At 39.9% G+C, this 25,549-nt stretch overlaps 1 protein-coding gene across 4 annotated transcripts; it reads left to right on the top strand.

Moving 5' to 3' along the window:
* Positions 1-373: 373 nt before the first annotated feature.
* COMT (catechol-O-methyltransferase) lies at positions 374-23,378 on the top strand. 4 transcript variants are annotated; one of them, XM_072879722.1, is made up of 5 exons: positions 374-409; positions 15,113-15,395; positions 17,197-17,390; positions 19,370-19,501; positions 22,069-23,378. In XM_072879722.1, exons 2-5 carry the CDS (start codon positions 15,113-15,115, stop codon positions 22,246-22,248), a joined length of 789 nt encoding a protein of 262 aa, XP_072735823.1. In that variant the 5' UTR covers positions 374-409; the 3' UTR covers positions 22,249-23,378. The 4 variants fall into 4 exon arrangements, with proteins under 4 accessions (XP_072735823.1, XP_072735820.1, XP_072735821.1 ...); XM_072879719.1 differs by lacking the exon at positions 374-409 and adding an exon at positions 3,110-3,280; XM_072879720.1 differs by lacking the exon at positions 374-409 and adding an exon at positions 4,288-4,675.
* Positions 23,379-25,549: the final 2,171 nt, after the last annotated feature.

Raw genomic sequence — 25,549 nt, 5'->3', positions numbered from 1 at the left:
GGAATTCTGTACTTTTTTTCCTTCATATGAAATACCTTTTGTTACATTTATCAATGGTTTACTTAAATTCTTCCTCATAAAGACAACCAGGACCAAATACCTCTTCTACCTAACATTTTAGAAATTTTGACTTTTCAAACACATCTTCTTGTCTTTCCTGTTTTTCTGGCATGGTTTACTTTATGCCTTGTGTTCCCAGATTAGCAACCTGGCAGGGTGGGGGAAAGAAGAGAGGTGTCAGGTAGATGCCATCTTTGGAAGTCATCACATTGTTTCCTTTTTTAGTGGGTGGGGTGGGAGATGGATTATATCAGAGGCTGCATTTTGTGGCATGACCTAATTAATAATTTACAGGGGCATCAGTGAACTGTGCTGGATCACTGGCTGAACTAAGAGGTCTCTGCATGAGGTACGACTTTTTGGTTTCTTACCATCTCTGTTGTGATTGATTGTACTCTTCTTTTTTCTCTTGTTGTTCCTCTGCTACCATGTAGCATGGTGTCCTTAGCGTTAAGGAGGAGGGAAAGTAAAAGGATGTGGGAGAAAGGCATGTCAAATGGTGGATACAAAAGTGGAAATAGTGACGTAGACCCTGGTAATTGAGAGAACCATATCCCACAGCTACGAAAAGGACAGAAAAAATGGTAGTGGGGAGGGGGGGTTACCAGTCCTTAGACTTTTTTCAAAGCAAGGTAAAAACCTTCTCACAATTCAAATTGCTAAATATATGGATAGTATTCTAACGTGGGGGTTATGCTGAAAAGTGCAGACCCTTGTTCAAAGACACAGATCCCGGGGAAACAAAAGAAGTATTTTTACCACTTGTATTTGAGGCTTCTTAACTGACTCGTGTAGCAAGAATTTTCCAGCATTGCTTTTTGTTGGGTATTGCTTTACATTGGCACGAAGGAATCTGTGTCTGTTTGCTTACAATCCAACTCTGCTGTATTTTTCTGCATTTTTGATATCTGCTTTTAAGAGCTTTGACAAATCAATCTCTAGGAGAGTTAAAAGTCAAACTGATAAGGGAAGAACATGACTAATTTTGGTTTATGAGATTGAGGTGGTGATCAGATTTCCATGTGACGTCTACAAAGTTTACAACATTTTGTTAAGATGGGTCAAATGTATCCCATTAGCTAATAATTTTTTATGTTGGGTCTGTAAATGTATCTAAAACAACTACATTGAGAAAGCTAAGAAAAGTACACACATCCCAGAATTACTCCAAATCAGGTCATAATTTAAATGCCATTTAAAAATGTAATTCTAAAAGAAAACCAAGCATTCTAATATTTGCTAAGTGCACCGAAAGGACATCTTGTTACAAAGAATACATCCTTCAGCTAACGGTGTTTCCTCTTCTGGAAACATTTGTGCATAGGTTCATAAACCAACAAAAATGGTTTAACATTTCAGCTTTGTTGCTATTTGTCCCTTTGTTTGCTTTTTTTAATTTTCAGAAATTTGTCTGAGAGTAGGACTTGTTGTTGTTCAGAATTTAATCTATGCCATTTTATTCCTTCCTTCCTTAACACAGAATCTTCTATTCATAGTTTGTCCTAGATTGCAAGCAAGGGAAAAAAACAGCAGAAACAGGTGAAGCTTCAAGTAACACAGGTTCTTGACTTCATTCAAATGCTTCCACATATATTACCAAAAAAGTGAGGGGAGAAAAGACGGAAATATGGTAGATTTAACTGAGCTTCAAAGTTTTCATGAGGAGTTATAAAGTCTTTGAAAGCAGGAAGTTTTTTTCAGTCTACATGATAATATTTTAAGATGCATATTAAACACAAAATAGTCTAACTGCTTGTATAATCTGTTAAATTTTAGAGTACAACTTTGCTGGCCACATTTATTCTCTTTTAGCTGTTTCCTATTTTAGATATCTCCAAGCAGTTTCCTGATTCATACATGAGTGGTGCTTCCTTTCTCAAAATTCCTCTTTTGCATGTTTCTCAGCAAGAGAAACTAATTTGACTGTTGAAAACAGCAAATTCACATAAAAGAAAATCCCTCCTGCTATTCTGAAAATGCAAGCTCAAAAGAATTTTCTTCCACTCAGTGTTTCACATGGTCTGTGGGGTTTATGATAATGTGCTAGCTCTCCTGCTTCCCTTTGTTTAGGCTTTTAAAAACCGGTCTTTGGCCAGGATTATTAGAAGAAGGGAATGTAATTTGTTGTTATGCCAGGCATGGATTTACTGGGAAAGCTTTAGCTCTGTGCTGTGCACAGCAAGTGGGGATAGCACTGCCATGTTGCATCATGTGATTGCAGCTGTATAGCCTCTATTTGAGACTGGGAGCTCTGTGCATGAGCAAGTCTACTCAAGTTTGTGCAGACAGATGTGAGCTTAACTCTGTTAACTGTCTGAGCGAGTCAGTCTGAACTAGCCAGTTATGCTGACCTGTTGCCATTCATATGATGTTGCTCCCAAGCTAAGACATCCTAGGTCTACATCATCCCATAGATGTGCCCTGTGAATGCAGTATCTTGACATTCTGCAATACCAAATCCATCTTTTAAGATCTTGTCCCTACATAAAAATTGTATTACACCAATACATTCATAGCTCTACACAGTTCTCTAACCTGGATGTACTAATATCAGCGTAAATTTTTACTGTCTAGACAAGGATAGGTCACGCGAATAGTGTATGCATTTATGCACTCTGGAGTTGGTAGCGTTGTTACTATGTTAGTAAAAACTTAGAAAAATATCCATACCTATATAGACCCTGTCTTGGGCAAAAAAGGTAAATTAAAGAAAGGCATAAGCCAATGTCTAACAGCCTCCCAAAGAAACTTCTCTTGGAGCAAAAATTATCCCATAATAACGTATTACAAGATTTCAACTTTCTATTAACTTGGAAGCAACTTATGGATGTTGCCACACAGTTTGGGTGGTTTAACTAACTGAACCTCTGGCTTTATCTAGTTTGCAGTTATTGCCATTCACCATTTTTACTTATGCAATTAAATACCTAGGCAACAGAAAGGGTTACTTTGCAGGCATAGTCTATCATACAAGTAAACAGTTGAGGGCAGGCAGAAGCAAGTTTGCTCCTCCCATGCTTCTAGCCTGAAGAATATGATTCAGCTCAAAGTTAGAAGTGCTTTAGAAGTGCTGTCATGGGACACTGCTCAGTCTGCTAAGTCTGGGCACTAATTTATGATGCTAAGCAGAAGCTGGGCTGATACCACCCACCAGTTCACAACTAGCTGTAGTTAACTGCAAGGACGTCTCTAAAGAATAGCTGTGTGCTTACAGAACCAGGTTAGTGCATAGAATAAGTTTTACTGTTTTAAGCTCTTTTCTCCACAGCCCAGCAGTAAAAGAAATTATCAGCTCATTTTAACTGTGGGTGGCATCAGGGATCGTGCAGACACAACCTGTCATGATTTCACAGCCAGCTTTCGACCAGACAGGAAATTACTGTCAGTAAAGCTGGAGTGCAGTATTGCTTATTTCGTTCTTTGTTCTGCTTGATGTCTGGATTATAAGAAAATATTTGTTGAGCTAAAGCTCTGTTATACATGGAAGGGATACTTCAGAGTTATTCTGTATTGACACTAGGTACTGTGCTATATTGCAGGGTCTTAGTTACGTTTTGTTTAGAATTACTAAAACCACTTTCATCTTCACCTATCTCTTTTTCCCACAATTCTTTATTCAATTCATCCACTTAAATTTTTTATTCTTCTCTTGTCACACTCTCAGGTAGTCCCTAATTCTTTCAAGGACCTTCCCCCTCATGTGACGAAGCCTGTTTTCAGTTCTTCAGCTCCTGTTTCTGCCACATTTGATACAAACCCTTAAAAAGTTTCTAGGCTAGAACTTCCAACGCTCGCTGACTAGGTCTGAGTTTTGTACTGAGAATACAGCAGAGAACTACTACCACATTGTGTTTGGTTTTTGTTTTCTCTTATTATTTTCTTTTATGGTGCAATTTAATTGCAGCTTGATTATATTGTTTCCACCTCAAAGGAAACGATATAGACAGCCAAGCCGAGAACAAGGTTTATTAGAATAAGCCTCTTCTTTTATCTTAGAGCTGTTTGTAGCAGAATATTTTTCCCATTAGAAGCTATAGAAATTCGAATGTACTATTTATAATGTATTGATTGCACCTCCTTCTGTAGTTGGTGTTAAGCAATTTGCTATATGCACCTCTCCTCCCTCCAGCAGCACTCTATATTTAACTCACATGCCTAGGTCTTGTTTCTACGACTTCTGCACTGGCTGCAGCATGCCACGTCTGAGCCGAAAAAAGAACTAAATCCCTTGGGCCACATTCATTCCCGGAGTTGCTTGATTGAACACAGTGCATTTACACTGAGCACAGATTTGGCTCATACCTGACTTTGTCAGCATTCACTGCGCTGTAACTAAGTAACAAGAACACTGTCATTAGGGGACAGATGAATAGCTTTCTCTAAGGTTATTAGAGCACTGAGCACCTTTAAGGAGTGCTGAAATCTGTGAAAGGAGGAGTTGGGGAAAAGGACACCGCTCCTTTTAGAGTCTGTGTAACAGAACTGATAAGCTATTCCTGTGATGTGATCGAATGAGACTGAATACTGCAGGCTCTTGGACTCTTATTCTATAAAATCCACATCAGAGCAGCGCAGGAAAAGATCGGAGGGAACAGCTTCTGCTGTACTCAGAAAGGTACATATTTATATTTTCTTATTTCTCAGACTTGACATGATTTGTTATCTTAGATAATGTTGCTATTTTAAACAGTGTGAATATGAAAGAAGTGGTGTTTTCCACATTCTGACTGGTACTCATTGTCACGAAGTCAGTCCGTGGGCAGCAACAGCTTTCACAGAGAAAGAGTAGGACATATTTGCGTGTAATGCATTTGTACTGTATTGTAAACCTTGACAGCTGAAAGAAGTGAGATGAGATAACCCCGACTAAATTGAAAATGTAATTTATGGCTATAAGTATGCTGGAATTTGGTACTCATTTGTATTCAAGAAAAAGCTGAATGCAAGTCAAGCTTCAGTTCAGTCATATTTGTCTGAATAGCTGCTTTTATAAATGTGTTGCTGCAGCTGTATTTTATGGGGGTTTTCATTCTCAAGAGGGAGTTCTGCTACAGCAAAATGTCTGTGAAGAACAGACAAAAAGCTAGTAGTTTTGCTTGCTAGCCCTGTTGCCACTTGTAGAGTATCATTCTGATGCCCTTTATGGACATTCTTTACCTTCTGCCCTTTAAAAACAAACTCATATCTGTCAACCACATGTTGTACCGGCTATCTCCATAAACAACCTTCATCTCTGCACTTAAGCTTACTTTTTTATGCTTACTCAGCCATGGACTCCTCTAACAAAGCCCTCAGGTTCAGAATCTCATGCATTTACACAGCACTGCAGTATTTAAATGCAAAAGAAAAAGAAAAATTTCCTGATTTACAGCTTTAGTTTGCATCAGTGGAAAAAGAGTTTAACCACATTAACACAGCAAACAATTTACTTGTCATTCAAGTTTAGCAGTATTTCTTAGCAGCCTGCAGCTGGTATCAGGTTTATCTCTGCCAGTCCCACACTGTTGCCTTTCAGCATTCCTTCAGGATCACTGGAATTAGAACTGACTGGGAATTTTCTGAAAAAACGTAATTTTGGCAGCAGTCCTTGAAACCAGATCGTAATGTGTGAGGCCATCCATACCAGTTTTGCTAAAACTCTCTCAGGAGAGATTTATCAGAAAGCAATTTCTAGCTAAAGTAAGAGACACTCTGTGCCCACTCCAGCTACTTTTCTGGGGAGGGCATTCACTCAGAATTTGAGACCAAGGTCTTATCCCCTGCTCTGTCTCAGTTAGGCTGGCTCTTCCCACACAGTGCTTTGGTTACCTGCTGTGCTGTGGTGGATCCCACCTTGCCTGGTCTGTTAGACCTGTTCATTTCCGTAGAACATAAGCCATCATTTCAGCAGCGATATCCTTCCTACTCTTTCAGATCCTTCAGTGAGTGTCCTCACCACCAAGTTTCAGTTATGCACTCTCCCTGGCCTGAAGAGCAGCTTGTGGAGAGCAGAAAGCTGTGCGGGGGGAGAGACAGATTTACACTAGATTAGCTGGTAGCCTTGGAAGCAGGGCAGGAGCACACAGTGGGGATTTGGGACACTGAGGATTCAGCCCTTGATCTTTGTGATGTAAAGAGAGAATGTGAAATAGGTCTGTCACAGGTGATTATGCTGAGGACAACTAGCCATTTTGGTCTTTCCTCTTTCAGCCCTTCCTCCCTACCTCCATTTGGGGCAAAATCATTCAATAGGAGCTTGTTTTACCCCCCTGGGGAACATGAAGATCTCAGCTGAGAAAACTTTTTACAAACCAGCTCCTAGTGTGCTGACAGGGCAGAGCGCTTTCTACTTTGAGCAGTCCACTGCCTCCCAGGTGGGACTTGTACAATTCAGCTGAGCTACGCCAACCACTGGCCTCAAACAGTAGTACAAATAGTACAAACGCATCTGGAGTTCTGGAGTGGGAATAAGGACTATTAGAAACAAATGCTTCCTAGGGGTACCTGAAAGGATCTTATTCCTGAAAAGCTGTCTTTGCTCAAGGCCTGGTAAAGTGCACTTCTCATCCTTGAAGAATTTTCTCACCCCAAAATCTGGCTTTAATCACGCAGCGTGTTCAGTAGGCCAGTCTGGATCAGAATGCTACAGATCCACGCGGACCTGCTTGTTGAATGGAGATGAGGCCTGTCTGTGTGGCCAGTTTATTCTAAACCCCGCCCTTCTTTATGGGGCACATAACCATTATATAAACCTTTCCCTTTGGGTGATAGCACCGAATACCGCTTAGACCATGACTACTGTGAAGGGAGTTCTACGTGGGTAGCAATTATCCTAATTGAAATCTATCTGGGGAGAATGGATTTAAACACCCTTATGAAGCTTAGTTGATGGGGCTCCCTAGTAGGCAATAGGCACTTTTCTGTTCTTTTCCTTTCATTCAGTAAGAAGAAACCTGTATTTGTTTCCTTTCAACCTGAGAAGAGGGAAAAAGAAAAGACAAAAGGCCCAGGGGAGGGAAATCATCAGAACTTTGCAATTATAGAAGTCTGAATTTTTGTAGTCATGGTAGTGAAGCTAAATTGTAGTAATTTGAAAAAAAAACTAGGAAGGGGGAAATTTAGATTTCATGCAAGAAATACTTAGTGAAAAATTATATAAAGTTTGTTCAGCTTGTTTTCATGATGTCAGTGGAAAATCTGAATGTCAAACTCCTAGACTAAGTTTCCACTGAAATACAAGCTAGTCACATTTGGCAATATGCTGATTATTCTTCAGTGTTGCACTCATTTGAAAATACAGAAACAATAATGAAAGAATAGAAGGTAAAAAGATTTTTTTTTTGACCTTTAAAAGTACTAAAATATGAAGCTGTTGAATTATGTTGCCTACAGCAACAGGTTACGATATGTTTGGCAGAAGTTAGTTTAGACTTTCTGACCAAAATACTCTGCCTTTCTTGCTCTGGGAAAAGATCAGGAAAAGCAAAATGCCATGGAACAGAGATTGCCTCATTCAAGACAGCACAGGTCAAAGAGTCAGGAACTCCAGTCCAAGTCATGGCACAGCACAGATCTCCTCTGGCAGAGCAACAGACATTGTTAAAATATGTGTAGAAATGTGCTGACTCTTCTGCATTGTTTTTGCAATGCTTCTTAAACAGCTAGTATATCCTTACTGATATGCAAATCCTCTGCATACTTTAGTGCATGAGATACTTAGAGGCATAATTTCAGCAGAAGCTTTTAAAGAGTTTGAACTTAAACCTTTTTAACCCTTTTCTAAAAAGAGGGGCTACACCTACCTCCATCACACAGGTACGTGTATGGGAGGGTTTAATCTGTTAATTTGTATGCCTCTAGAATATTGTTTGCATTATAACATTCTTCTCTCTGCAGACTTAGCAGCAGTGTCTCTGCAATGAGTTAGGCCCCGTTGTCCCCAGGAACCGTACTATTGTAGACCATTTCTATTATCCTCAATACTGTCAGAAGAGATTCTTTTGTGAAAAAAGGTTGAATGGTATAAATTTACCAAGCACTCCCCATTCACCAGGTTATGTGAGCTAATAAAGTCTAAATTAGATTCTAAACCCTTTAGCATCAGAATGCTAAAGTACTGTCTGGATGCTTGGAGACTCATAATAAACTCCTAAACAACCAACCAGTACTTGGCAGTTAGATTAAATGCATGAAAAATTATAGCAAGATTGGATATAGCATCATCTTTCCTCAAAGGTCTGATTTGTCAGCAGGCTGAAATCACTTAAGGAAAGTGTTTGAAGCACTGTTTGTCTCCACATTTTCCCTGTTGTTCATAAACTCAAGAATAATAATGTCATATAGCCGTTAGCTGTCTTAGTATCCCAAAACTGATCTCTTTAATGCAGATAAAATAACTTTGCCTTGCCTCAGGTGTTATCCATATATCCATAGCAGGGACTTTTCTGACAAAGACGAATTCAGCTTTACAACACCTTGAAAGTTACAGAAGTAGCAGTAACTTTAACTTACTCTTGTGGCAACAAAGATGTAAGTAAGACAGCTCACCCAAGATCAGATCAGAAAAATATTGCCAAAATGAGACTCGAACCTAAGTCCCCGGACTCAGGATCACAAAATTTACTCTCATTCCAGTCCTGGAGAATAGCAGTCTAAAATACATGCTGTCTTTGTAGAAGAGTTTTTTTGTGATTATATTTAGGACTTCATTTTCAGTACAAAGCAAAGCAATAACAGGTTACCCAAGCTAAAACTGTAATGAGAGATTCTGTAACTAGGCTTATGAGGATTCACCTTTATTAGAAAAATGTTCTATCCAACAGTTTTCAACCTCCCAAGTATTTTAATACCTGTCAGCTCTTATTTTTGCATCTGTAGGAAATGAGGTCTTGGTAGTTACTCATAATGTAATGAACTGAGCTTCAGAACAGTTAAATAATCAAATTTGATACTTTTTTAATCCACTAAGTGTGAAACTCACTAAGGCATACATCCTTATTAAAACTCAGAGCATTTAAAGGTGCTTACTTTCAACATGTTTATTTTTCTTCTCAGTAAATATCAGTTTTTAGCAGAGGGAGATTGTTTTGGAATCTGAGAGAGAAACAGCAGCAATCAGTAGTTTAGATCAAATCTCCATACACCTTCCTTTAACAGTATTATGAAAACTTCATACAGTTTTTATGAAACACTGAGAAAAATCTCAATTTGAATTCATGTTGTTGCTTGGAGTTACCTTAAAAATTTATGTTACCAATTGTTCTAATCCTTATTTTTTCACTTCAGGGAATTCTAAGACCAATTATTTTTTAACAGTACTTGGAAAAATTTACCAGAAGGACTGATAAATAGCATTAGTGAAAGATCCTTATTGTAACCGTTGGTGAAGTGGCTGGAGTCACCTGTACAAGAATAAAGAACAGGATGTATTGTTTTGTGCTCCATCACATGGGCATTTTTATGTTTTTAGAAAAACTGGAGATCATGTAGCAGTAAGCGGGTAGTGAATCCCCTAACTTAACAACTACTGCCATAATAAAAGATCCCTAAGTCTGAGCCAGTCTCTTGAGGCTTCTTTTATAACCATTGGAATGACTTAAGTATTTTATCTTCAAGGGCAGGTAAGTTAGGGCAGCAGATTCTCACAATTTGTGTTTGCTTCTCTCTTTAAAAGTGTCTTTTTAAATCTCTGTAAGCTGAAACAGAGCTACTCCCATTTGAATGCTGATTGTTTGATTATGGTTTGCATCAGGGGAAAACTGCTGAACTGCATTATCAAGTTATGATTTGGTCTTACGAAACCTGCCAAAATGAGTAAGATTAGATGCATAAGAAAATAACCCAGCGCTTTAGGAAGACTCATCAGTAGTTTGACAGGTTTGGGCATGAAATTTTAATATGTTTTCTTTTAAACTCTGTCTTCTCAAAAACAGATTTAGTGATATGTGTTATTCATTCCTTTCCATAATGTTATCCCTCCAGTTTTCTGTTTATTCCCTTGCTCAATTTTTCATTTTGCCTACTATTTTCCACTTCAAATTTTAGCTTTCAAAGAGACGTCTCACGTTATCATGCACAGAAGAGGTTGCAGTGCAAACCTGTGTGTTTGGAACCTCAGTACAAGCATTAAATAATAAGAGCGCCTGCCTTGTAATAAGTGGTTATGGGAAACTTGACTATGTGCAAGTTCAGGTTTATTACATATTTAATGAATCTCATGAATCCACATTAAAGCTAAAATTACAGTTGCATTTTCTAAAGCTGTCATAACATGACTGTCTCTTAGGTAGTGGTAGTTTTAAATTGGTTGAATTACACACTTAATTTTCATATAAAATATTTTCCAGCTAAGAATATGAAAGCAATTACCTATTTTGGTACAGATTTTTTTTTCCCTCTGGGTGTATGACCATCACCAATGTATCTTGCTCTTGGCAGGCTGCTTTTGCAGTCTACTGCTATCCCTAAATTTATTTTCACATCTAAGAAGACAGAAATTAAGAGAGAGACAAACTTTGAAGAAGAAACTGTGTTTAAAAAAAATGAAAAAGGAAAAGAAAAGAAACAAGGTATGTCTGGCTTGCTCCTTTTAAAAGTTGCCTCCTCTGGAAAGTGCTTTTCAGGATAATTGGTAGTGTTAGGTTTACGGTTGGACTTGATCTTAAAGGTCTTTTCCAACCTATATGATTCTGTGATAATTGCCTCCTAAAAGAGCTCTGCTAAGAACAATCCATGCTGCCAGTTTATGAAGGTGCGGGGGTATGATACAGCAATAGTAATAATTAAAAAAAACCCCAATAGTTGAAAAACATTCCTTGGTGCAGCAAAAACAAGTGAACTTGTCTAGGAATGGAAAAAAAGCAGCATGTACTATATAGGTTGTTGCTACCTGTGAGCAACCTCTAAGGATCTGTGGCGGCAGGTGGGCTCTGCTGTTACGTATGGTAGCATTCGTGTGGCACTCAGAAGTGCAAAGATCTAAATGAGGCACTGTAAGAAATTGATCCCTCTGAGCACTCAATCATAGGAACGGCCAAGCTGAATTGCTTCCTTGCTTAAGTTTTAGATCTAAGACCATCCCCAAATCACACACATTTGAACTTAAATTTATATCTTTGTCTTCTCGACAAATATGTTACACACAACGTGTAAACAAACCAGTGCTAACAGCCACACACCAGTCTAGATCCAGAGAGACACGAAGAGAAATGCAGGTCAGTATTTTGCCTTCAGAGGGTATTCTTGGGTAAACTCAAAGTGGTAAGATTTCACAGCTGAAGATCCAAAATTTGTTTCCCAGGTGGCCCAGCAGAACTATCAGTTGTTGCCCTTCCAGACAAGCTAAAGGGCTGTCAGCTTGCTCATGCTTTTGCATAAGGAACGGCTAGAAGAGATAGAAGGCTATGGCTATCTGCGTTGTTCAGAAGCATATCTCACTTTACACCTTTTTGTCAAGCTAGTTGCATCTCGGTATCAGGATGTCACACTGCAGTACCTGCCGTGGGTGGCAGCAGCCTAAATACTATCTATGCCTTTGAAAAGATAGAGCATGTACATCTCAAACAAGGCATCTTTCTCTGCACAAAGTGCACTCTTTTAAAACAACAAGATCTTTAAAAGGATACTGCTGTCCAAGTAAGGATGAGGGTGCAGTATTTGTTTGTTTGAGATCAGCTGAAGTTACTAAAAATCAGCAGGTCTAATCCGAGTTGAGTGCTTTTGTCTGCTCTGGCTAACAGAGACGCATTAAGAAATAGCATTTCACAGGCTGCAGGCAATGAAGAAGCTGTCCTTTAATACACAGACTTTTGAGCATGTGATATCTTGTCATTTTGGTGTATAAAGCCTGTAGTAGTGTGGGAAAATAAGACAATGGAAATCTGGTTTGCTGACATACCCTTCCATGCCTGGGAAGCAATGTGAAAATGGAGGGGCAGGATTTTACTGTCAAGCAGGTCCTTTTTGTTAAGGTATAAAAAGAAGTCTTCACAGTCTGTTCCCTGTCCAAAAAAGAAGTCTCAGCATTCCTGCGGGACAGGGAGTGGGGCTGAGTTAGCCTACAGATGCTGTGTCTCCTTGTTTTGAGAAATGTCACCAAATAGTCTCATATCTATACTAAGCAATAAAGGAGGAAAGCTGTTCCTCAAAAAATACACCACCTAGTTTATCCTCCAGCTATCATCCATTCTTGCTGTCTGACAGATCTTTGAAGGGCAGCCCCAAACACACTGGCAGAATCTCATAGTGCCAAAGCAACAGCCTGTGGCAAGTTGTACTCGGAGGATGCCAAAGTATCCATTGTAACCAGAGGATTATGTCGGGCAGTAATCTGAAATAATTCTGAATGCCAACGGTCTTCAGTTCTAGAGGGACCTGAATACGGTTGGACTGCCACCAAGTGAGTCACTGGTATGCAGGGCTCATGTGGTTTCCCTTGTCTAGAGGCAGGAAGGTTAGATACCTGCTGGCATCAGTAAATGTTTTCTGGGCTCCATCCATTCACTGCAGTTCAGAATAATCATTTCTCAACTATGTCGGTAATCCAAACCCATCAACAATGACCATACAATCAACTAAGCCATGAAAGCCAAGTGAAGACAAGCCAAGTGAAGTTAGAGAGATATTCTTCTGTTAAACCAATGATATTTTCATAGCCCAATCCAAGTTCTCAGTGGACAGATAATGTGGAACATCTTCATGTAGAACAACTAGGAAGAGCAGAAGTCCCATCTGGAAGGTGCAGGATAATTGGGACTGATCAGTAGAACTACTAGTGCAAGAAAGGAAGAAGAAAAACTGACATCCTGGCCTTCATGGTCCTGTTGAGGTAAAGAAGCAGGAAACAAAATTCAGAAAGCCCAAGAAGCAAGATTTTCCTGTGCTAATGATGCTGGCAAGCCCTGAAAGGAAATGTCTCAGGTCAGACTTTGCAAGGAAAGCATTAAAGGTAAGTATTAACATTGGCCACTACTTAAAAGGAATAGAAATAGACTTTTAACTGCTCCAAACAAATCATACTCGCTGTGCAACTAAGTGGATGGGTGAACAAACATCAGCTGTACTGTAGGTTGAGCATATCTCCATGGAAACTCAGTCATCTTCTGAACTCAAAATGTGTTCTGCATGATGATTCAAAATTTAAAGCAGTGGGATAGATTTTTCCCATGTGTAATGTGTATGTCCCACTACAGAATGGAGGTCTGATCACACATAAAATTTAGGATTTCCCTGGGACAATTCTGGGGGAAACAAACAAGAAAGGGAAGCAAGAACAGGTAGGAAGAGATCTGGGGGAATATTTGACTAATCATATAGCCCCTTTACCTCTGGTCTTGGGCAACTTAGGCAAAATTTTTGAGGATGTTGTAGCTCCTGTTGGAGCAGTGGTTTTGCTGAACTCCAGGTAGGTGGAACCTTAATACAAGTGCAAGTGGAAGCTGTTCACCATTTTTAGCAAGCTGGAAGAGAAAGAGACTTCATAGGAAGAATCAGAGACTAGAATGAGTTGGGTGTCGTGTTGTTTAAAAATAACAGGTTAAAAAACAGTGCAACTCAAGCCAGCCTGCTGAGGTTAAGAAATTAGTTCTGAATCCTTTGTTCAGACCTGTGTTCAAATGCCTAATTAGACTTAAAGAACACATGAACTTGGCATTCATTCATCCCGATACTAACTGGAGCACTTTCCAACCTGTGCTCTCCTCCCAGTGTGCAACTGTCAGCTGCCGCTTGTGGGAAGCAGAGGTGGAAAAGTGGAGGTGTTGTAAGCTACATCATGAGAAATGAGGTGTGTTTTGGGTGGTACGAGAGGAGCTTCACATGCAGAGAATCCTCAGGCAAATCACAACCCTTAGTTTGGCACTCTCTCAAAGGCTAAATCAATTCCTTAATTTTAAGAACCCTTTCTTTATCAGATCTTTTGTGCTGTGACTCCTGCATGGAAGTAAATGCACCTTCCTGTATACTGGCTTGTCTGAGATCCATCAGAGTAAATGGCTTTGATGGGATTTATTGCTTGAGCTGTACAGGGTGACATGCATCCCATCTGCTGAGCTTTATGTTCAGACGCCCTAAACTCTCAAACAGAAACACACGGCGCCCATGCTGCACACACATAGGCACCTGCAGCTATGACACTGAATTTCAGGGGGAGAATAGGCACAATCCCATCAGAAAATTTGAGCTGGCCCATCAGAGAAGTACAACGTGCCCTTTTGTTACATCTCTTCAATTTCATGAGCCTGAGCTCTTCTCTGATTCAGGGATTCAGTTTTATGTTTTTATAACCAGTGAGAAAGCATCCCTACTTTATAAAAGGAAATGTATCTTTTGTTCTCAAAAGTGTCAGATGGATGGCTCATGTCAAAGGTTTTATAAGCAGGAAAAAGGCTACTATCTTCTGTAAACCAGTCCACCTGGGTACCTCTGCTGCAGGCTCTGAGAGGAAGGAGGCAGGTCGAGTCCTACTGAAACATCAAGCTCAGCCTCTCTGCAGAGCATGCAAGAAGGGCAAGTGCTAGCAAAGAGGTCTGCATGCAAGGTAGTAACTTGGGACCTGCAGACTGATTTGAAACAGAATGTTACCTAACAGTGCCCAGTTTCGGCCGATACTGCGCTCAAAATGAAAGGGTGAGACGTTCCCTATTTTCTTACCAAGGCCAGCTTAGAAGTTTCCCCGTGCTCAAAAATTAGGAGAGTGGGATCACATGCAGGCTCTAATTTAAGATTGAAATCCTTTGAAAAACGGTTAGAACAGCGTTGATGCTGAGAGGCTCCTTGTGCAGTGGCATGCTTGGAGCCAGGACTGAGCAGCTGTGTGGGGGAAGGGACCAGAGCATTAAAAAAAGCTACTTGTTGGCTGCCTGTAAAATTGGCTTCTAAAGGGAGTGCCACAGAGCACCATCCATTACCAAGTGACAGAGAGTCATTTTCAGCTACTCTGGACAATATCATAATTAAACTCTGTGTGTTTCTGTTCAGTATGGTTGGTTGTGGGTTATTCAGCTTAATATTTACAAAAAGGATAGCTCTGTCCCGTGCCACCTTAACCCTGGGCTGTTTTTCTCTTTCCTTCCAGATGCTGGAGAGCTCTTCAGTCCTTTTGTTCATTGTCTTCGTCCTGCTTTTCATTTTGCTGCTCTTTGTGGTGCTCATCAGGAAAAACGGCACTGCTGCCCTTATCTGGAATGAAATAATCCGGGAGAAAATAACCAATTTCATCATGAATCAGAGCAAAGAACAGAGGATTTTAAATTTCGTGCTGCAGAATGCAGTTCGAGGAGACCCCTGTAGTGTGCTGGAGACTATAGATAAGTACTGCTCCCAGAAAGAGTGGGCCATGAATGTGGGCGATGAAAAAGGTAATTGCAGCAGGAATCAGCACTTGAAAGATCCTTCAAGACTGGCATAGTACAGGCCATCTTATTGTATTCACATGGTAACTTCCATCTGCTAAAAAAAAAAAATCCACAACAGCCTTGTGGTCAGCAGAGTAGTTCTGTAAACAGTAATGCATGCTTGTGCGGATGTCTTTGAGGAGGGGTATCCAGTGAGTAATCCAGGAAGTCATAGGACCAAATCTGGGTTTGTATGTTGTGTACATTGCAAGTGTGTAAGCAGAGGGTGACAGTTTATGGGAAAAATCCAGGGTTGCGTTACACCTCTGTTGTTATACAGGGTGGCCTTAAGGCATAATTCATTATATTAAGTACTTTCAGATCCGTAACAGAAAGATAGTAAATTTTTTAAAAAAAGTATTTTAAACTATATGAGTTTTGTATATGCAAGCATAAGTTGTAAGTTACTGTTGAGGGGAGAAATCCTACCCGTGTAATACACAAAAGCAGCTATCAGATATTGTTGCTACTTAGTGAGTAAATCGTCTTGTTCTTGCCTCCTAAAGGAAAATACGTGGACAAGACATTTTTTTCTTAGCTGCAGGAAAGCGACAATCTTTTCAAAAAACTGTAATGGCAAAATGTTAACATGTTCCCTTATGAATTAGACATAAAAGTACCTCTTGCTGGGAAATTGCAGGGGAAATTTGCTTAGTCTGTGATTAGTATAGCTAATGAAATACAACTGTAAGCATTGTAACAAAAATGCCTCTCTGTCATGGGTACCATTTTGTGAAACTAGCGCCTCTGCATACCAGGCTGGGGTGCTTAGGGCAACAGAACAGTAGGTGGTAACTGAGTAGGAATTCTTAAAGCTCTAAACTTTGATCATTTGGGATTATATTCTTAAAAATTTCACTCTAGTTTTGCTCCAACAAGATGACTTTTCCTCAGATAAGAGCCATCAAAGTTAATGCATCTTTAGTTCCTAAGATTTTGAGAGTGACCACGTGATCTCAAGATGCAAGCATCATCATCACACTATTCATAAACAAATGACACCCAGGAAAATATCAATGTAATGAAATGTATATGTACATTGAAGAATTCCATGGCTCACAGTAAAATCCCTTCAAATACTTTTTCAGATGAGTTACCTATTTTCTAACCATACAAGTAAGAGGAGACAGTTTTCTCACAAATAAATCCTCTTCTTCAGAAGGACTGAATATAGTACACTGGCACTTCTTTTTTGGGAATATTTTTTGTTGTTAACAATTGACTAACATTTTCCATCCCACAAATTCATCTAGTGAATCCAAATATTTTGCAATTTTATAATTAGACTTTTCTTTCTCCCTTTAAAAACAAGTATTTAGTATGAGAAATTTTGTATCAGACTACTGCATGTAACATTTGCAGCAAATACCGGCACTCAAAACTCAGGGGTTGTATATTTCACGAATATGGCCAGTTTCTGCAATAAGTTCTTGGAAAAAACCACTGCATTTTTTCCCTTGTAACATTATAAATATTTTAGTTAATTCAGGCACTCCCTGACTCAGAAATGTTTATATTGTGAAACTAAGATTTTTTTTTTAGTTGAAAGTTTGCATTTTGAAACTTAGAATGTCCATGATCAACTTGGTCACAGATAAGCCAATTTGCAAAGGAAACAGTATATAGTTTGACATCAACCCTTAATTTTTGAATGTCCTGAGCAACTGAGGACACGGACTTTGTAAGTTTCTTGTCACTAACCTGCTCTTCTGTACGTGAACCAGTTTGATTTTGTCAAAAGTTAACCTATTTCCATTTTATTCAGGTTTAATTCTAGACAAGACAGTGGAAGAGGTCAATCCATCAGTTGCACTGGAGCTGGGAACATACTGTGGCTACTCAGCAATTAGGATTGCTCGGCTACTGAAGGCAGGAGCTCATCTTCTCACAGTGGAGTTCAACCCAGAATTTGCTGCTATAGCTAAACAGATGATTGAGTTTGCTGGAGTACAAGATAAGGTAAATACTATTTGTCTCTGGTTAGTATTAGGAAGCAATACCTCAATACTGGAGAGTGGGAATTTATCCATAGAAACAACAATAATAGGTTTGTTTTTTACTTGTCAAGCAAGTACGACACCCTAAGTGGGAACATGCAGAGTTTAACCATCAGGCTTGATAGCACGGAAAAGCTACCAGTGGCCATGCAGAGGACCAAGGTTTTCTGCTTTTTTGTATATACCGTGCAAGTGAACTAAATTTGTTAGCATCAGTCAGGAGTCCAAGTATGATGCAGACCCAGCTGAGAGTCAGGGTAGATTTTGAGGCTTGTCAAAATGTGTGTGTGTGTGACCAAAACAATCAGGGCTGTTCTCCAAAGTTCTTTGCTATTTGAGTCAGGATGAAGATTTGGAGGGGCAAGACCAGAAACAATCATATACATCCGTATCTCCTTAACATTTTGAAAACATTTAGACTTTGTCTTCCAGTTTGGCCTCTTCACTGGTTAGTACAGTAGACAGGCCATTTGCTGAGAGCTGTTTTCAAAACCCATAGTGACTGTAAGAGTAATACAGGCCTGGAGGGAGGCTCCAGAGTCAGTTATTTCACTTATCATAGTCACGGGACATCAGCACACACAGTCCTTTTCATAAAATTAGTAACCACTATTGCAAAGCTAGTTAGATTTACTGCCATTATTGGACTGCAAGACTGCCCCACAGATTCCTCCTCCTGATAATTAGAAGCCTTTCTGTGATTTCTATCTGACATTTATTCATAGACATTTTGTATTCTTTTTTTTCTTGCACCATAGTCCTTATTAATTTTACTAGCTCCATGCCTAGTTACAGTCCCTGACCTCTCACAGCAGTACAGCTGAGGACTTTACTATGTTACCTGCCAAAAGCTAGACTAGATATTTTGGTTTTCTCTATATAAACTAAAAGGTTCAAATCAGTGTCAAGACTGAGTACAACAGAAAACAGAACCATAGTATAATTTGTTACAAAAGCTCACAAGAAGCAGTTGCATTATGTGCAATGGACTTCAGATGAGATGTACTTACCCAAATGTAGCTGGTCACAATATATATACCTAAATTTTGTGCGGTCTGAGGTGTCTTGACTCTCTGTACAGTTGGTTGAGATGCAGGTGTTTCCAGTCTATAATCCATCTCAGCCCAAGGCAGACATCTACAGCAGGTCAGGGGATTCATGCCTGAGAAGTGCCTGTCTATTCGACTAGACAACTCACTTCAACGTAGATGATAAAACTAGAGGAAATAAATCCCACCATGAGATCTTCTAATGAGTTTCTTAACTTCCTGAAAAGAACCTGAAGTACTAGTGACATCTAAAATTGCATTTTCCCCATCTGATTTAATCTGATCAGCTGTGAGTCATAAACCAGACAGATTTCCTTACCACTTTTTTCCTCTGCTCACGGTGTACGGTGCTTGCTTAACAAATCAATGTGCAGCAGCTCCTTTCAGTTTAGAAGTACTTATGCCAATAAACCTGTGAGGAAGATGTAATAGCCTCTGTCCTGCCTCCTCCCTCTACTGGCCATACCAATTTTACATACTGTAGCCTCCAGCTATATTCTAAACTAACCTGTTCTCTGTGTTTTTTGCTTCCCTTGGACTACAAGATACAACTGAGATGTAACTAAAAAAGTAATTAAAGGTACTGTTTTCAACAGGAGATTCCCATGTTTCCAGTAAAGAATCACATTATCCAACAGAAACCACAGGTCACTTTTTCTGCTATTATTAAAAAAACAAACAACAAAACCACCAAACCCATATTTTGGAACGTAACTGAGTTGATCTGTCAAAGAGAAAAAAGTACACTTGATCTGACTCTGTGAAATAATTCAACTGAGGCAATACTGAGCTATAAACAGGATTGCTGATGTCTGGCCACAATTTAAAATGAGCTGGAGGCATGTGCTTTTTCTTAATGGTTCACAATTCATCAGATGGATTTGCATTTCAGGTAAAACTCCTAGAAGGCCCTTCAGAGGAAATTATCCCCCAGCTGAAGAAAAAATATGAAGTGGATACCCTGGATTTTGTCTTCCTGGACCACTGGAAAGACAAATACACACCAGACACCATCCTGCTTCAGGTCAGTTTGCACAATTCCAGTCTTAAAAGTAAAGTAGCAAATGCCTTGATGTCTGTGAGGCCTATATTCTTTATGAAGGACCTCATCCTCTGTAAAATGAAGAACGGCAGCCAAAATAGCAACCTTACAAGAAAAGAGGATTTGGGGGACACGATCCAAAACTTCTGTCAGGGACAACTGACACTACATAGCTCAGGACCTGGCAAATACGGTTGAACCATTTTGTTTCCTGAACAAATGCATCTGCAGTAGAAATCCCAGCTGAAGGAGTGCATGGTACAGGTCTTACGCTCCCTAGAAGGAGTGTCTGCATGGTCACTAACCAGGACACTTGACCCAAAAACATCCTGATCCTGGGAGCTGGTGAGACTTAGGACCTGCATATCCCAGCTCCACCTCTCTAATTTCCTCAGTACCCCTTTTTTTGCCTGGGTCTGTGGTGCCAGCAAAGCCTTTGAAGAAATACTATTTTGGTAGCACAGCTGGGTATCATCTTTCTGGGAGTCTTTACACCACCTAATTAATTGGCTGCAAAGCAACCTTCGGAGGAGTGCAGACTGCCCCAGTCAGGCACTTACTAGGGAAGTGCTGTCCAACTCTATCTCCAGCCCTGAATGTGGAAAAATTATACTCGTTTCTTCCTAACCTGCCTTAACCATTACTGTTAGCATTACAAAATGGGTTGGCTGTAACAGCAGTAGGCAATGATAGGTGAGGTAACTACTAGAGGACTTCTGGATAGGAAGGTATTTTCAAGTGTTAAATAACTGAGACTCACAACATCTGTATCTATCAGCACAGCACATACAGATACTCTCCTAGCTTTGGAGCTGCAGGCTGATAAAATTTTCTACAACTGCCTAACTGTTTGTATGGAAGTGTGATTTTTCAATTACTTTTCACAAATAAATCCACTTTTTTCGAGGCTGCCTCTTACATTGAGAACCTGCCAACTACTTCCTGACCCCTGCTTGAGGACTACAACATTATTTTCTCATCCAGGCTCCCTTGATTTTTAATTTCAGCCCTGTCCTCCAGATAGCTGTTTGAAAAGGAAATTTGTTTGGGGTTATGAACAGCCAGTATTGAATTTACACAGCAGTAGCTGAAGAAAATGTTCCCTCCCTACAGTTATTTTGTACCCAGAGAATGTTTTCTTTTAAAGTGGCTATGTAAGGATGACTGAGCTCTTTCCACTGAGAAGAGCTAGCACATCCTTATTGGAGCTTAACCTTCACAACACAGCCAAAACAAACAGGTAGTTTAGTTCCATCATAGTGGTCAGTCTGATGCAACTGTGACACAAAGTTGCTTTGCTTAAAAAAAAAAAACAAAAAAACAACTTATGAAATTAAGAAGAGAAAGATGAAGAAAAGATCCCCACATCTTCTCAGATGTTACAAACCTTCTAACATTGAATTTTGGCATGTATTGCAAGATGAATAGTGAGTATGGAATATAACATACTCAGATGAAATACAGAATGAAATGCTGAATACTCAGCATTCCTTTTCATGCACTTCTAGAAAAGCTTCACACAAAGAGCATCTGAAATCCTGATGACCAGTGGAAAATACAGCACGTTGTCACTTGTAGGCTTCTATAAGCTGCACAACAGGCCAGAGGATATTTGCCATGTCTCTAAAATCGCTTTTACTGTGCTGACTGGTGTTCAGTCACCAGAGGCAAGAGCAGTAAGCTAAACAGCCTCCGCAGCGCACTCATCAACAGGACTTCTCTAATATACTGGGAGCAACAAAAACCACCCATGTTTTGGCTGCAACTGCGGCCTGTAAACACAGGATAACAACCAGCCTGATTAACTACAGACTATTTTAAAACAGCTGGTAAGCTCAGATAAGCAACTTCTACTAGACAAAAATACCAGTAAAAATTAGGTTTGTAGGTTTACTGAGGATAAACATTGCACTTGAAGTGAATATTGCAAGTTAATTATGCCTTGTGGAAATTTGTCAGTGATCTTCATTGTGCACAAACCCTGCTTCATGCCCAGCTCCTGAACAAAGTAGCAGAAAGTTGTACAAGATGAAAGGAAAACAAGCGCAGAAAACCTTTTATTCATTTAGCGGTTTTGGAGTTTGACTGAGACTGGCCAAAGCAGACTGGTACACGCCAGCCTCTCAGGTGACCTTAAGAGCTACTACAACATTTAATGCGATATTAAAAGTTTTCAAACATGAGGCATGAGAGCCAAAGCAAAACCGTCTTACTGATCATGTAGACATAGTTGGAAACAATCTGAGCAGCAAACTGCACACCTCCACTGCACTTGACTTGCTATTTCAGATCCTGAATGACCCAACATGTTATCAGCATCTCTAATGTTCTACTGATTGTGTTAACAGAAAAAGTCAGCAATTAAACATGACTACAAAGGATCAGAGAGTTACTGAGCTTCTCCCGTGTCTTTTCTTCCCTCCAGATCAGTAGTACAATGTTTTTTTAGATGCAGGCACTTGAGTATGACATGGTTAACATGAAAGCACATTACATTCAAGCCAATGTCTGCTTAACAGCCACCATGAAGCAATCTCTCTTCTTTCTAGGAATGCAACTTGCTGAGGAAGGGCTCAGTTCTTCTGGCTGACAATATCATCGTCCCAGGAGCTCCAGAATTCCTTAACTATATCCGCAACAACCCCCGTTTCCAATGCACTAACTACCCATCTCATCTGGAATATATGAAAGTGGAGGATGCTATGGAAAAGGCTGTGTTTTTGGGATAAAGAGAGCCATTAATACTCAACCTTTGTTTCAAATTACATAAATGTAACTGCACAGGTTAACTTGTCCATGCTTTAAATTTTGGGGTTTTTGTATTTTGAAGCCTGTAATTAAAGCAAGCGCTAGTGGAGATCATTTTAGACCAGGTAAAAACCAAGATCGGGAGTAAGTAGGGTAACTGCTCAAAGGTCTATTCCATTGTTTCACATAATTCAGCAAACCCAAGGTGATGCACATTGCCTTGCCTTGACCAACACATTATCGAACAACACAATCTGTTATTTTGAGCTCAAACCTGAACCACCACAGTTTGAGCTTAGGGTGGGGTGGAGAAAGTCGCTGCAACTTCTGAAGACTTGTGTCCCCAAGATAAACTGATTAATCATTATCAAGAGTGGAAAAAAGCATGCGTGTTGGAAGAAAAGACCATTTCAGGAGCCCTGGTTTTGCTAAATTACTAGCATGCCACTTAATGCAGTGAAGGCTCCTATCGTGATATCAGATACATTTTTGCATGGTTACTGCAAAAGTTAATCATCTCTATGCTAGAGAAAAGGGCATGCACTGAAAGAAGACCGACCCATGCAGCGATGAGAAAATAAAACAGAATTTTGCAGAAGGCAAACAAAATTATTAATCTGCCCATGCAGAGGTAGGGAAAACTGAAGTAGTAAATAGATTAAAATAAACACAGTTAACAGTAGATAACTAAAGGAGCAGGCTCTTTGCAAAAGAACACCAAAACTACGTAATATCAGAGACCTTGAGAAAATGCTGTTTATCCCCTCATATTCACTTATCCCCTCATTATATTGTATATACATAGTGTGTGCTTTTTAGGGGCAGGGCAAACTGCTTACTCTGAAGTGCTGTGTAAGTTTAAGATGCTGTATAAAAATAAAGACCGGAAAGAATGGGTCTTACCAGGTGGGCCCCGCACACCCTAGTTAACCTCAGTTTTGTTAACACTGTGTGAATAGTGAGGGTTGTCACTGAGAAGATACAAAGCCAAGCCTGAAGTCTAACTCACCTGAACAACGCAAAAATCCACTGGCATTTCCTGGCATGTCCTGCTGTGATTATATAATGAGGCAATGGGCGCATTTATAAATAAAAACTGAAAAACAATCGAGCAGGCACGTGACTTCCTTTGTTTCCCATGAATTCTGCACTGCACTTGGGATTTCCAGCCTTGGAACAGCCACAGAAAGATCCAACAGCTTAAAATCAGAGTGAAAATCAGGGATAAGCATTCTCATCTTTCCCATTACGGATTCTTTCAGACCTGTTATCAGCTTCTTCCTTGTATAGCCCACCTTACTGAAGTGATACCTACCCTGGCCTGTGTGCTACAGAAAATCCACCTCCAGGACACCAATAATGAGCATAGCAGAGTGTTGCCCCACAGTGTAAAAGAAAACTGGAACAGGCCAAGGTGACAGAGTCAGTTTAGAAATGGACCAAGCAAACCGTAGTGATCCAGCCAGCTTGTGATGCGTGCATTTCACAGGGATACGAGAAGGCAACATTATCAGAGTTTCTTTAACAATTTAAACTCTGTCACATCGAGAAAGACACAAGATTTACTATACTGGATTAGATTATGCAGAGGCAGCCCCTTGTGACTCTGATGTGCTGTCCTGCGTAGGAGCAGACCCTGAGTTCTGACGCTTCCATCTCACGCTGTGAACAAGTTAATGATTTATTCTGTAAGCTTGCTTAGCAGCACGTCCTCTTGGCATTCAGGCTCAACTCAAAGTCACTGGGCCAAAGTCCTTCAGGTGATTCCAAGTAATTTTACAAAATTTGTGAAAGAAAATAATCTTCAAGCCTATTTACTGGCACGCACAAGTTTCTAGAGCACGCTGGAAAGTCTGGATACATACAGTTAACCAGAGATTTTTTCTGTACACCTGAAGTCATGACTCCAAAGAATCCTCTTTTGTTTCTAGCTTTAAACACCTCTGCACCTAAACCGAGACTCCTGCCATAGCAGGGCACTTAACACATACTGATAAACAAAGTCTCAGATACGTGCTGAAGGACGTGTAAGAGTGAACAGGTAGACTGTTCTGCACTTTACAAGAGAGGATCAGAAAAATACATTCCTAGTGCTAGTTAATGGCCAAAATTGCCATCCGAGAGACTGCCAAGAAAATTAGGGAAGGAGGGAACCTGTAGAGTTAGCATGGGTATTTCAAAAGATGAATTAGTGAATAATGCATGTGTAATATGTGTGCAAATATAACAGCCACCTTTTAGTATAAAAAAGGTATTTTACTTCATTAGAAAGGATCTCCCACACAGCAAATTGTAAAAATAAACACAGTGTATGTATCATCAGATTATTTACAGAATTCCATACGCAAGAACAATTTTTCCACTTGACCACACTTCTGAAATGCTCTTAATTATTGGTGGCAAGGGATGAAAAGGAAAAAGCCTGACTCAGTTTGCATGACTGACAATTAGAAAAAAGGCTTTTGGTCAGTTGAGCAAACATGATTCGGAGTCACTGACACATGATGTGAAATCTCCCAGGGAGAAGAGTTACTTTTCAAAATAAACTCATGCTTTGAATTCTGGGAGAAGGAAAAGGTAGACAATGGATCTTCTAATGCAAATATATTCTAAAAAACCTACTGAGTGTTATTGCAACATCAGCCTATTGCAATTAGAAGACACAAGCTATTCTTGCACAAAACAGGTACGGAACTGTGCATCTGGAAGCATGTGTTTAAAGACTGCCCACTGAGAGTGTACCACTGACAGAAAGCTCCCAATGGAAAGAATTCCCCTAAACCAACACACAGCTTTCAGCAAATTCTCACAACTCATGTCACAAATGGTTGATCCCACCAAATACTGGTCACTGAGATCTATTCTCCAAATGACAGCTTCTTTCTAGGTTGTCTTAGTCATTCAGGCAACACGTGAAAGTGAGGTTTGGTTTCTGCCAGAGCCTCTCTGTTACACCTCAAAGGGACGTGATGTTATCTTTCAAAATATTGAACTGATTCTTTAAATCGGTGTATGAGAGAGGAGGAGGATTTACGAGGAAGTCAAACCCAGTACTAGTCCCTTTCGTTTCCTGATGTAATACCAAATTGAGCATATAACAGCACCCATGTAGCAATCCTTACAGCAGAAATGACTCATCAGAGCAAAGAGCAGTCATCATACGTTTGTGCAGGAGCTAGTGCTTCCTCCCACTGGTATGAAAAAGTGAAAAGCACCCCACTGAAGAATTTTGAGCAATGAGTCAAACGTTAGATGCAGTGAAGAGAACATACAGAAACCCCT

This window comes from Ciconia boyciana, chromosome 15 (genome assembly GCF_034638445.1).
Source record: "Ciconia boyciana chromosome 15, ASM3463844v1, whole genome shotgun sequence".
NCBI lineage: Eukaryota > Metazoa > Chordata > Aves > Ciconiiformes > Ciconiidae > Ciconia > Ciconia boyciana.
This window is presented reverse-complemented; position numbering and strand designations above follow the sequence as displayed.

Bases quoted from the DNA above. Each gene is read 5' to 3' on its own strand.
- COMT (XM_072879718.1), top strand. From the start codon at position 12,923: ATGATGCTGGCAAGCCCTGAAAGGAAATGTCTCAGGTCAGACTTTGCA. The intron at 15,396-17,196 runs GTAATTGCAGCA...CATTTTATTCAG, and splicing joins GAATGTGGGCGATGAAAAAG to GTTTAATTCTAGACAAGACA. The intron at 19,502-22,068 runs GTCAGTTTGCAC...TCTTCTTTCTAG, and splicing joins CAGACACCATCCTGCTTCAG to GAATGCAACTTGCTGAGGAA.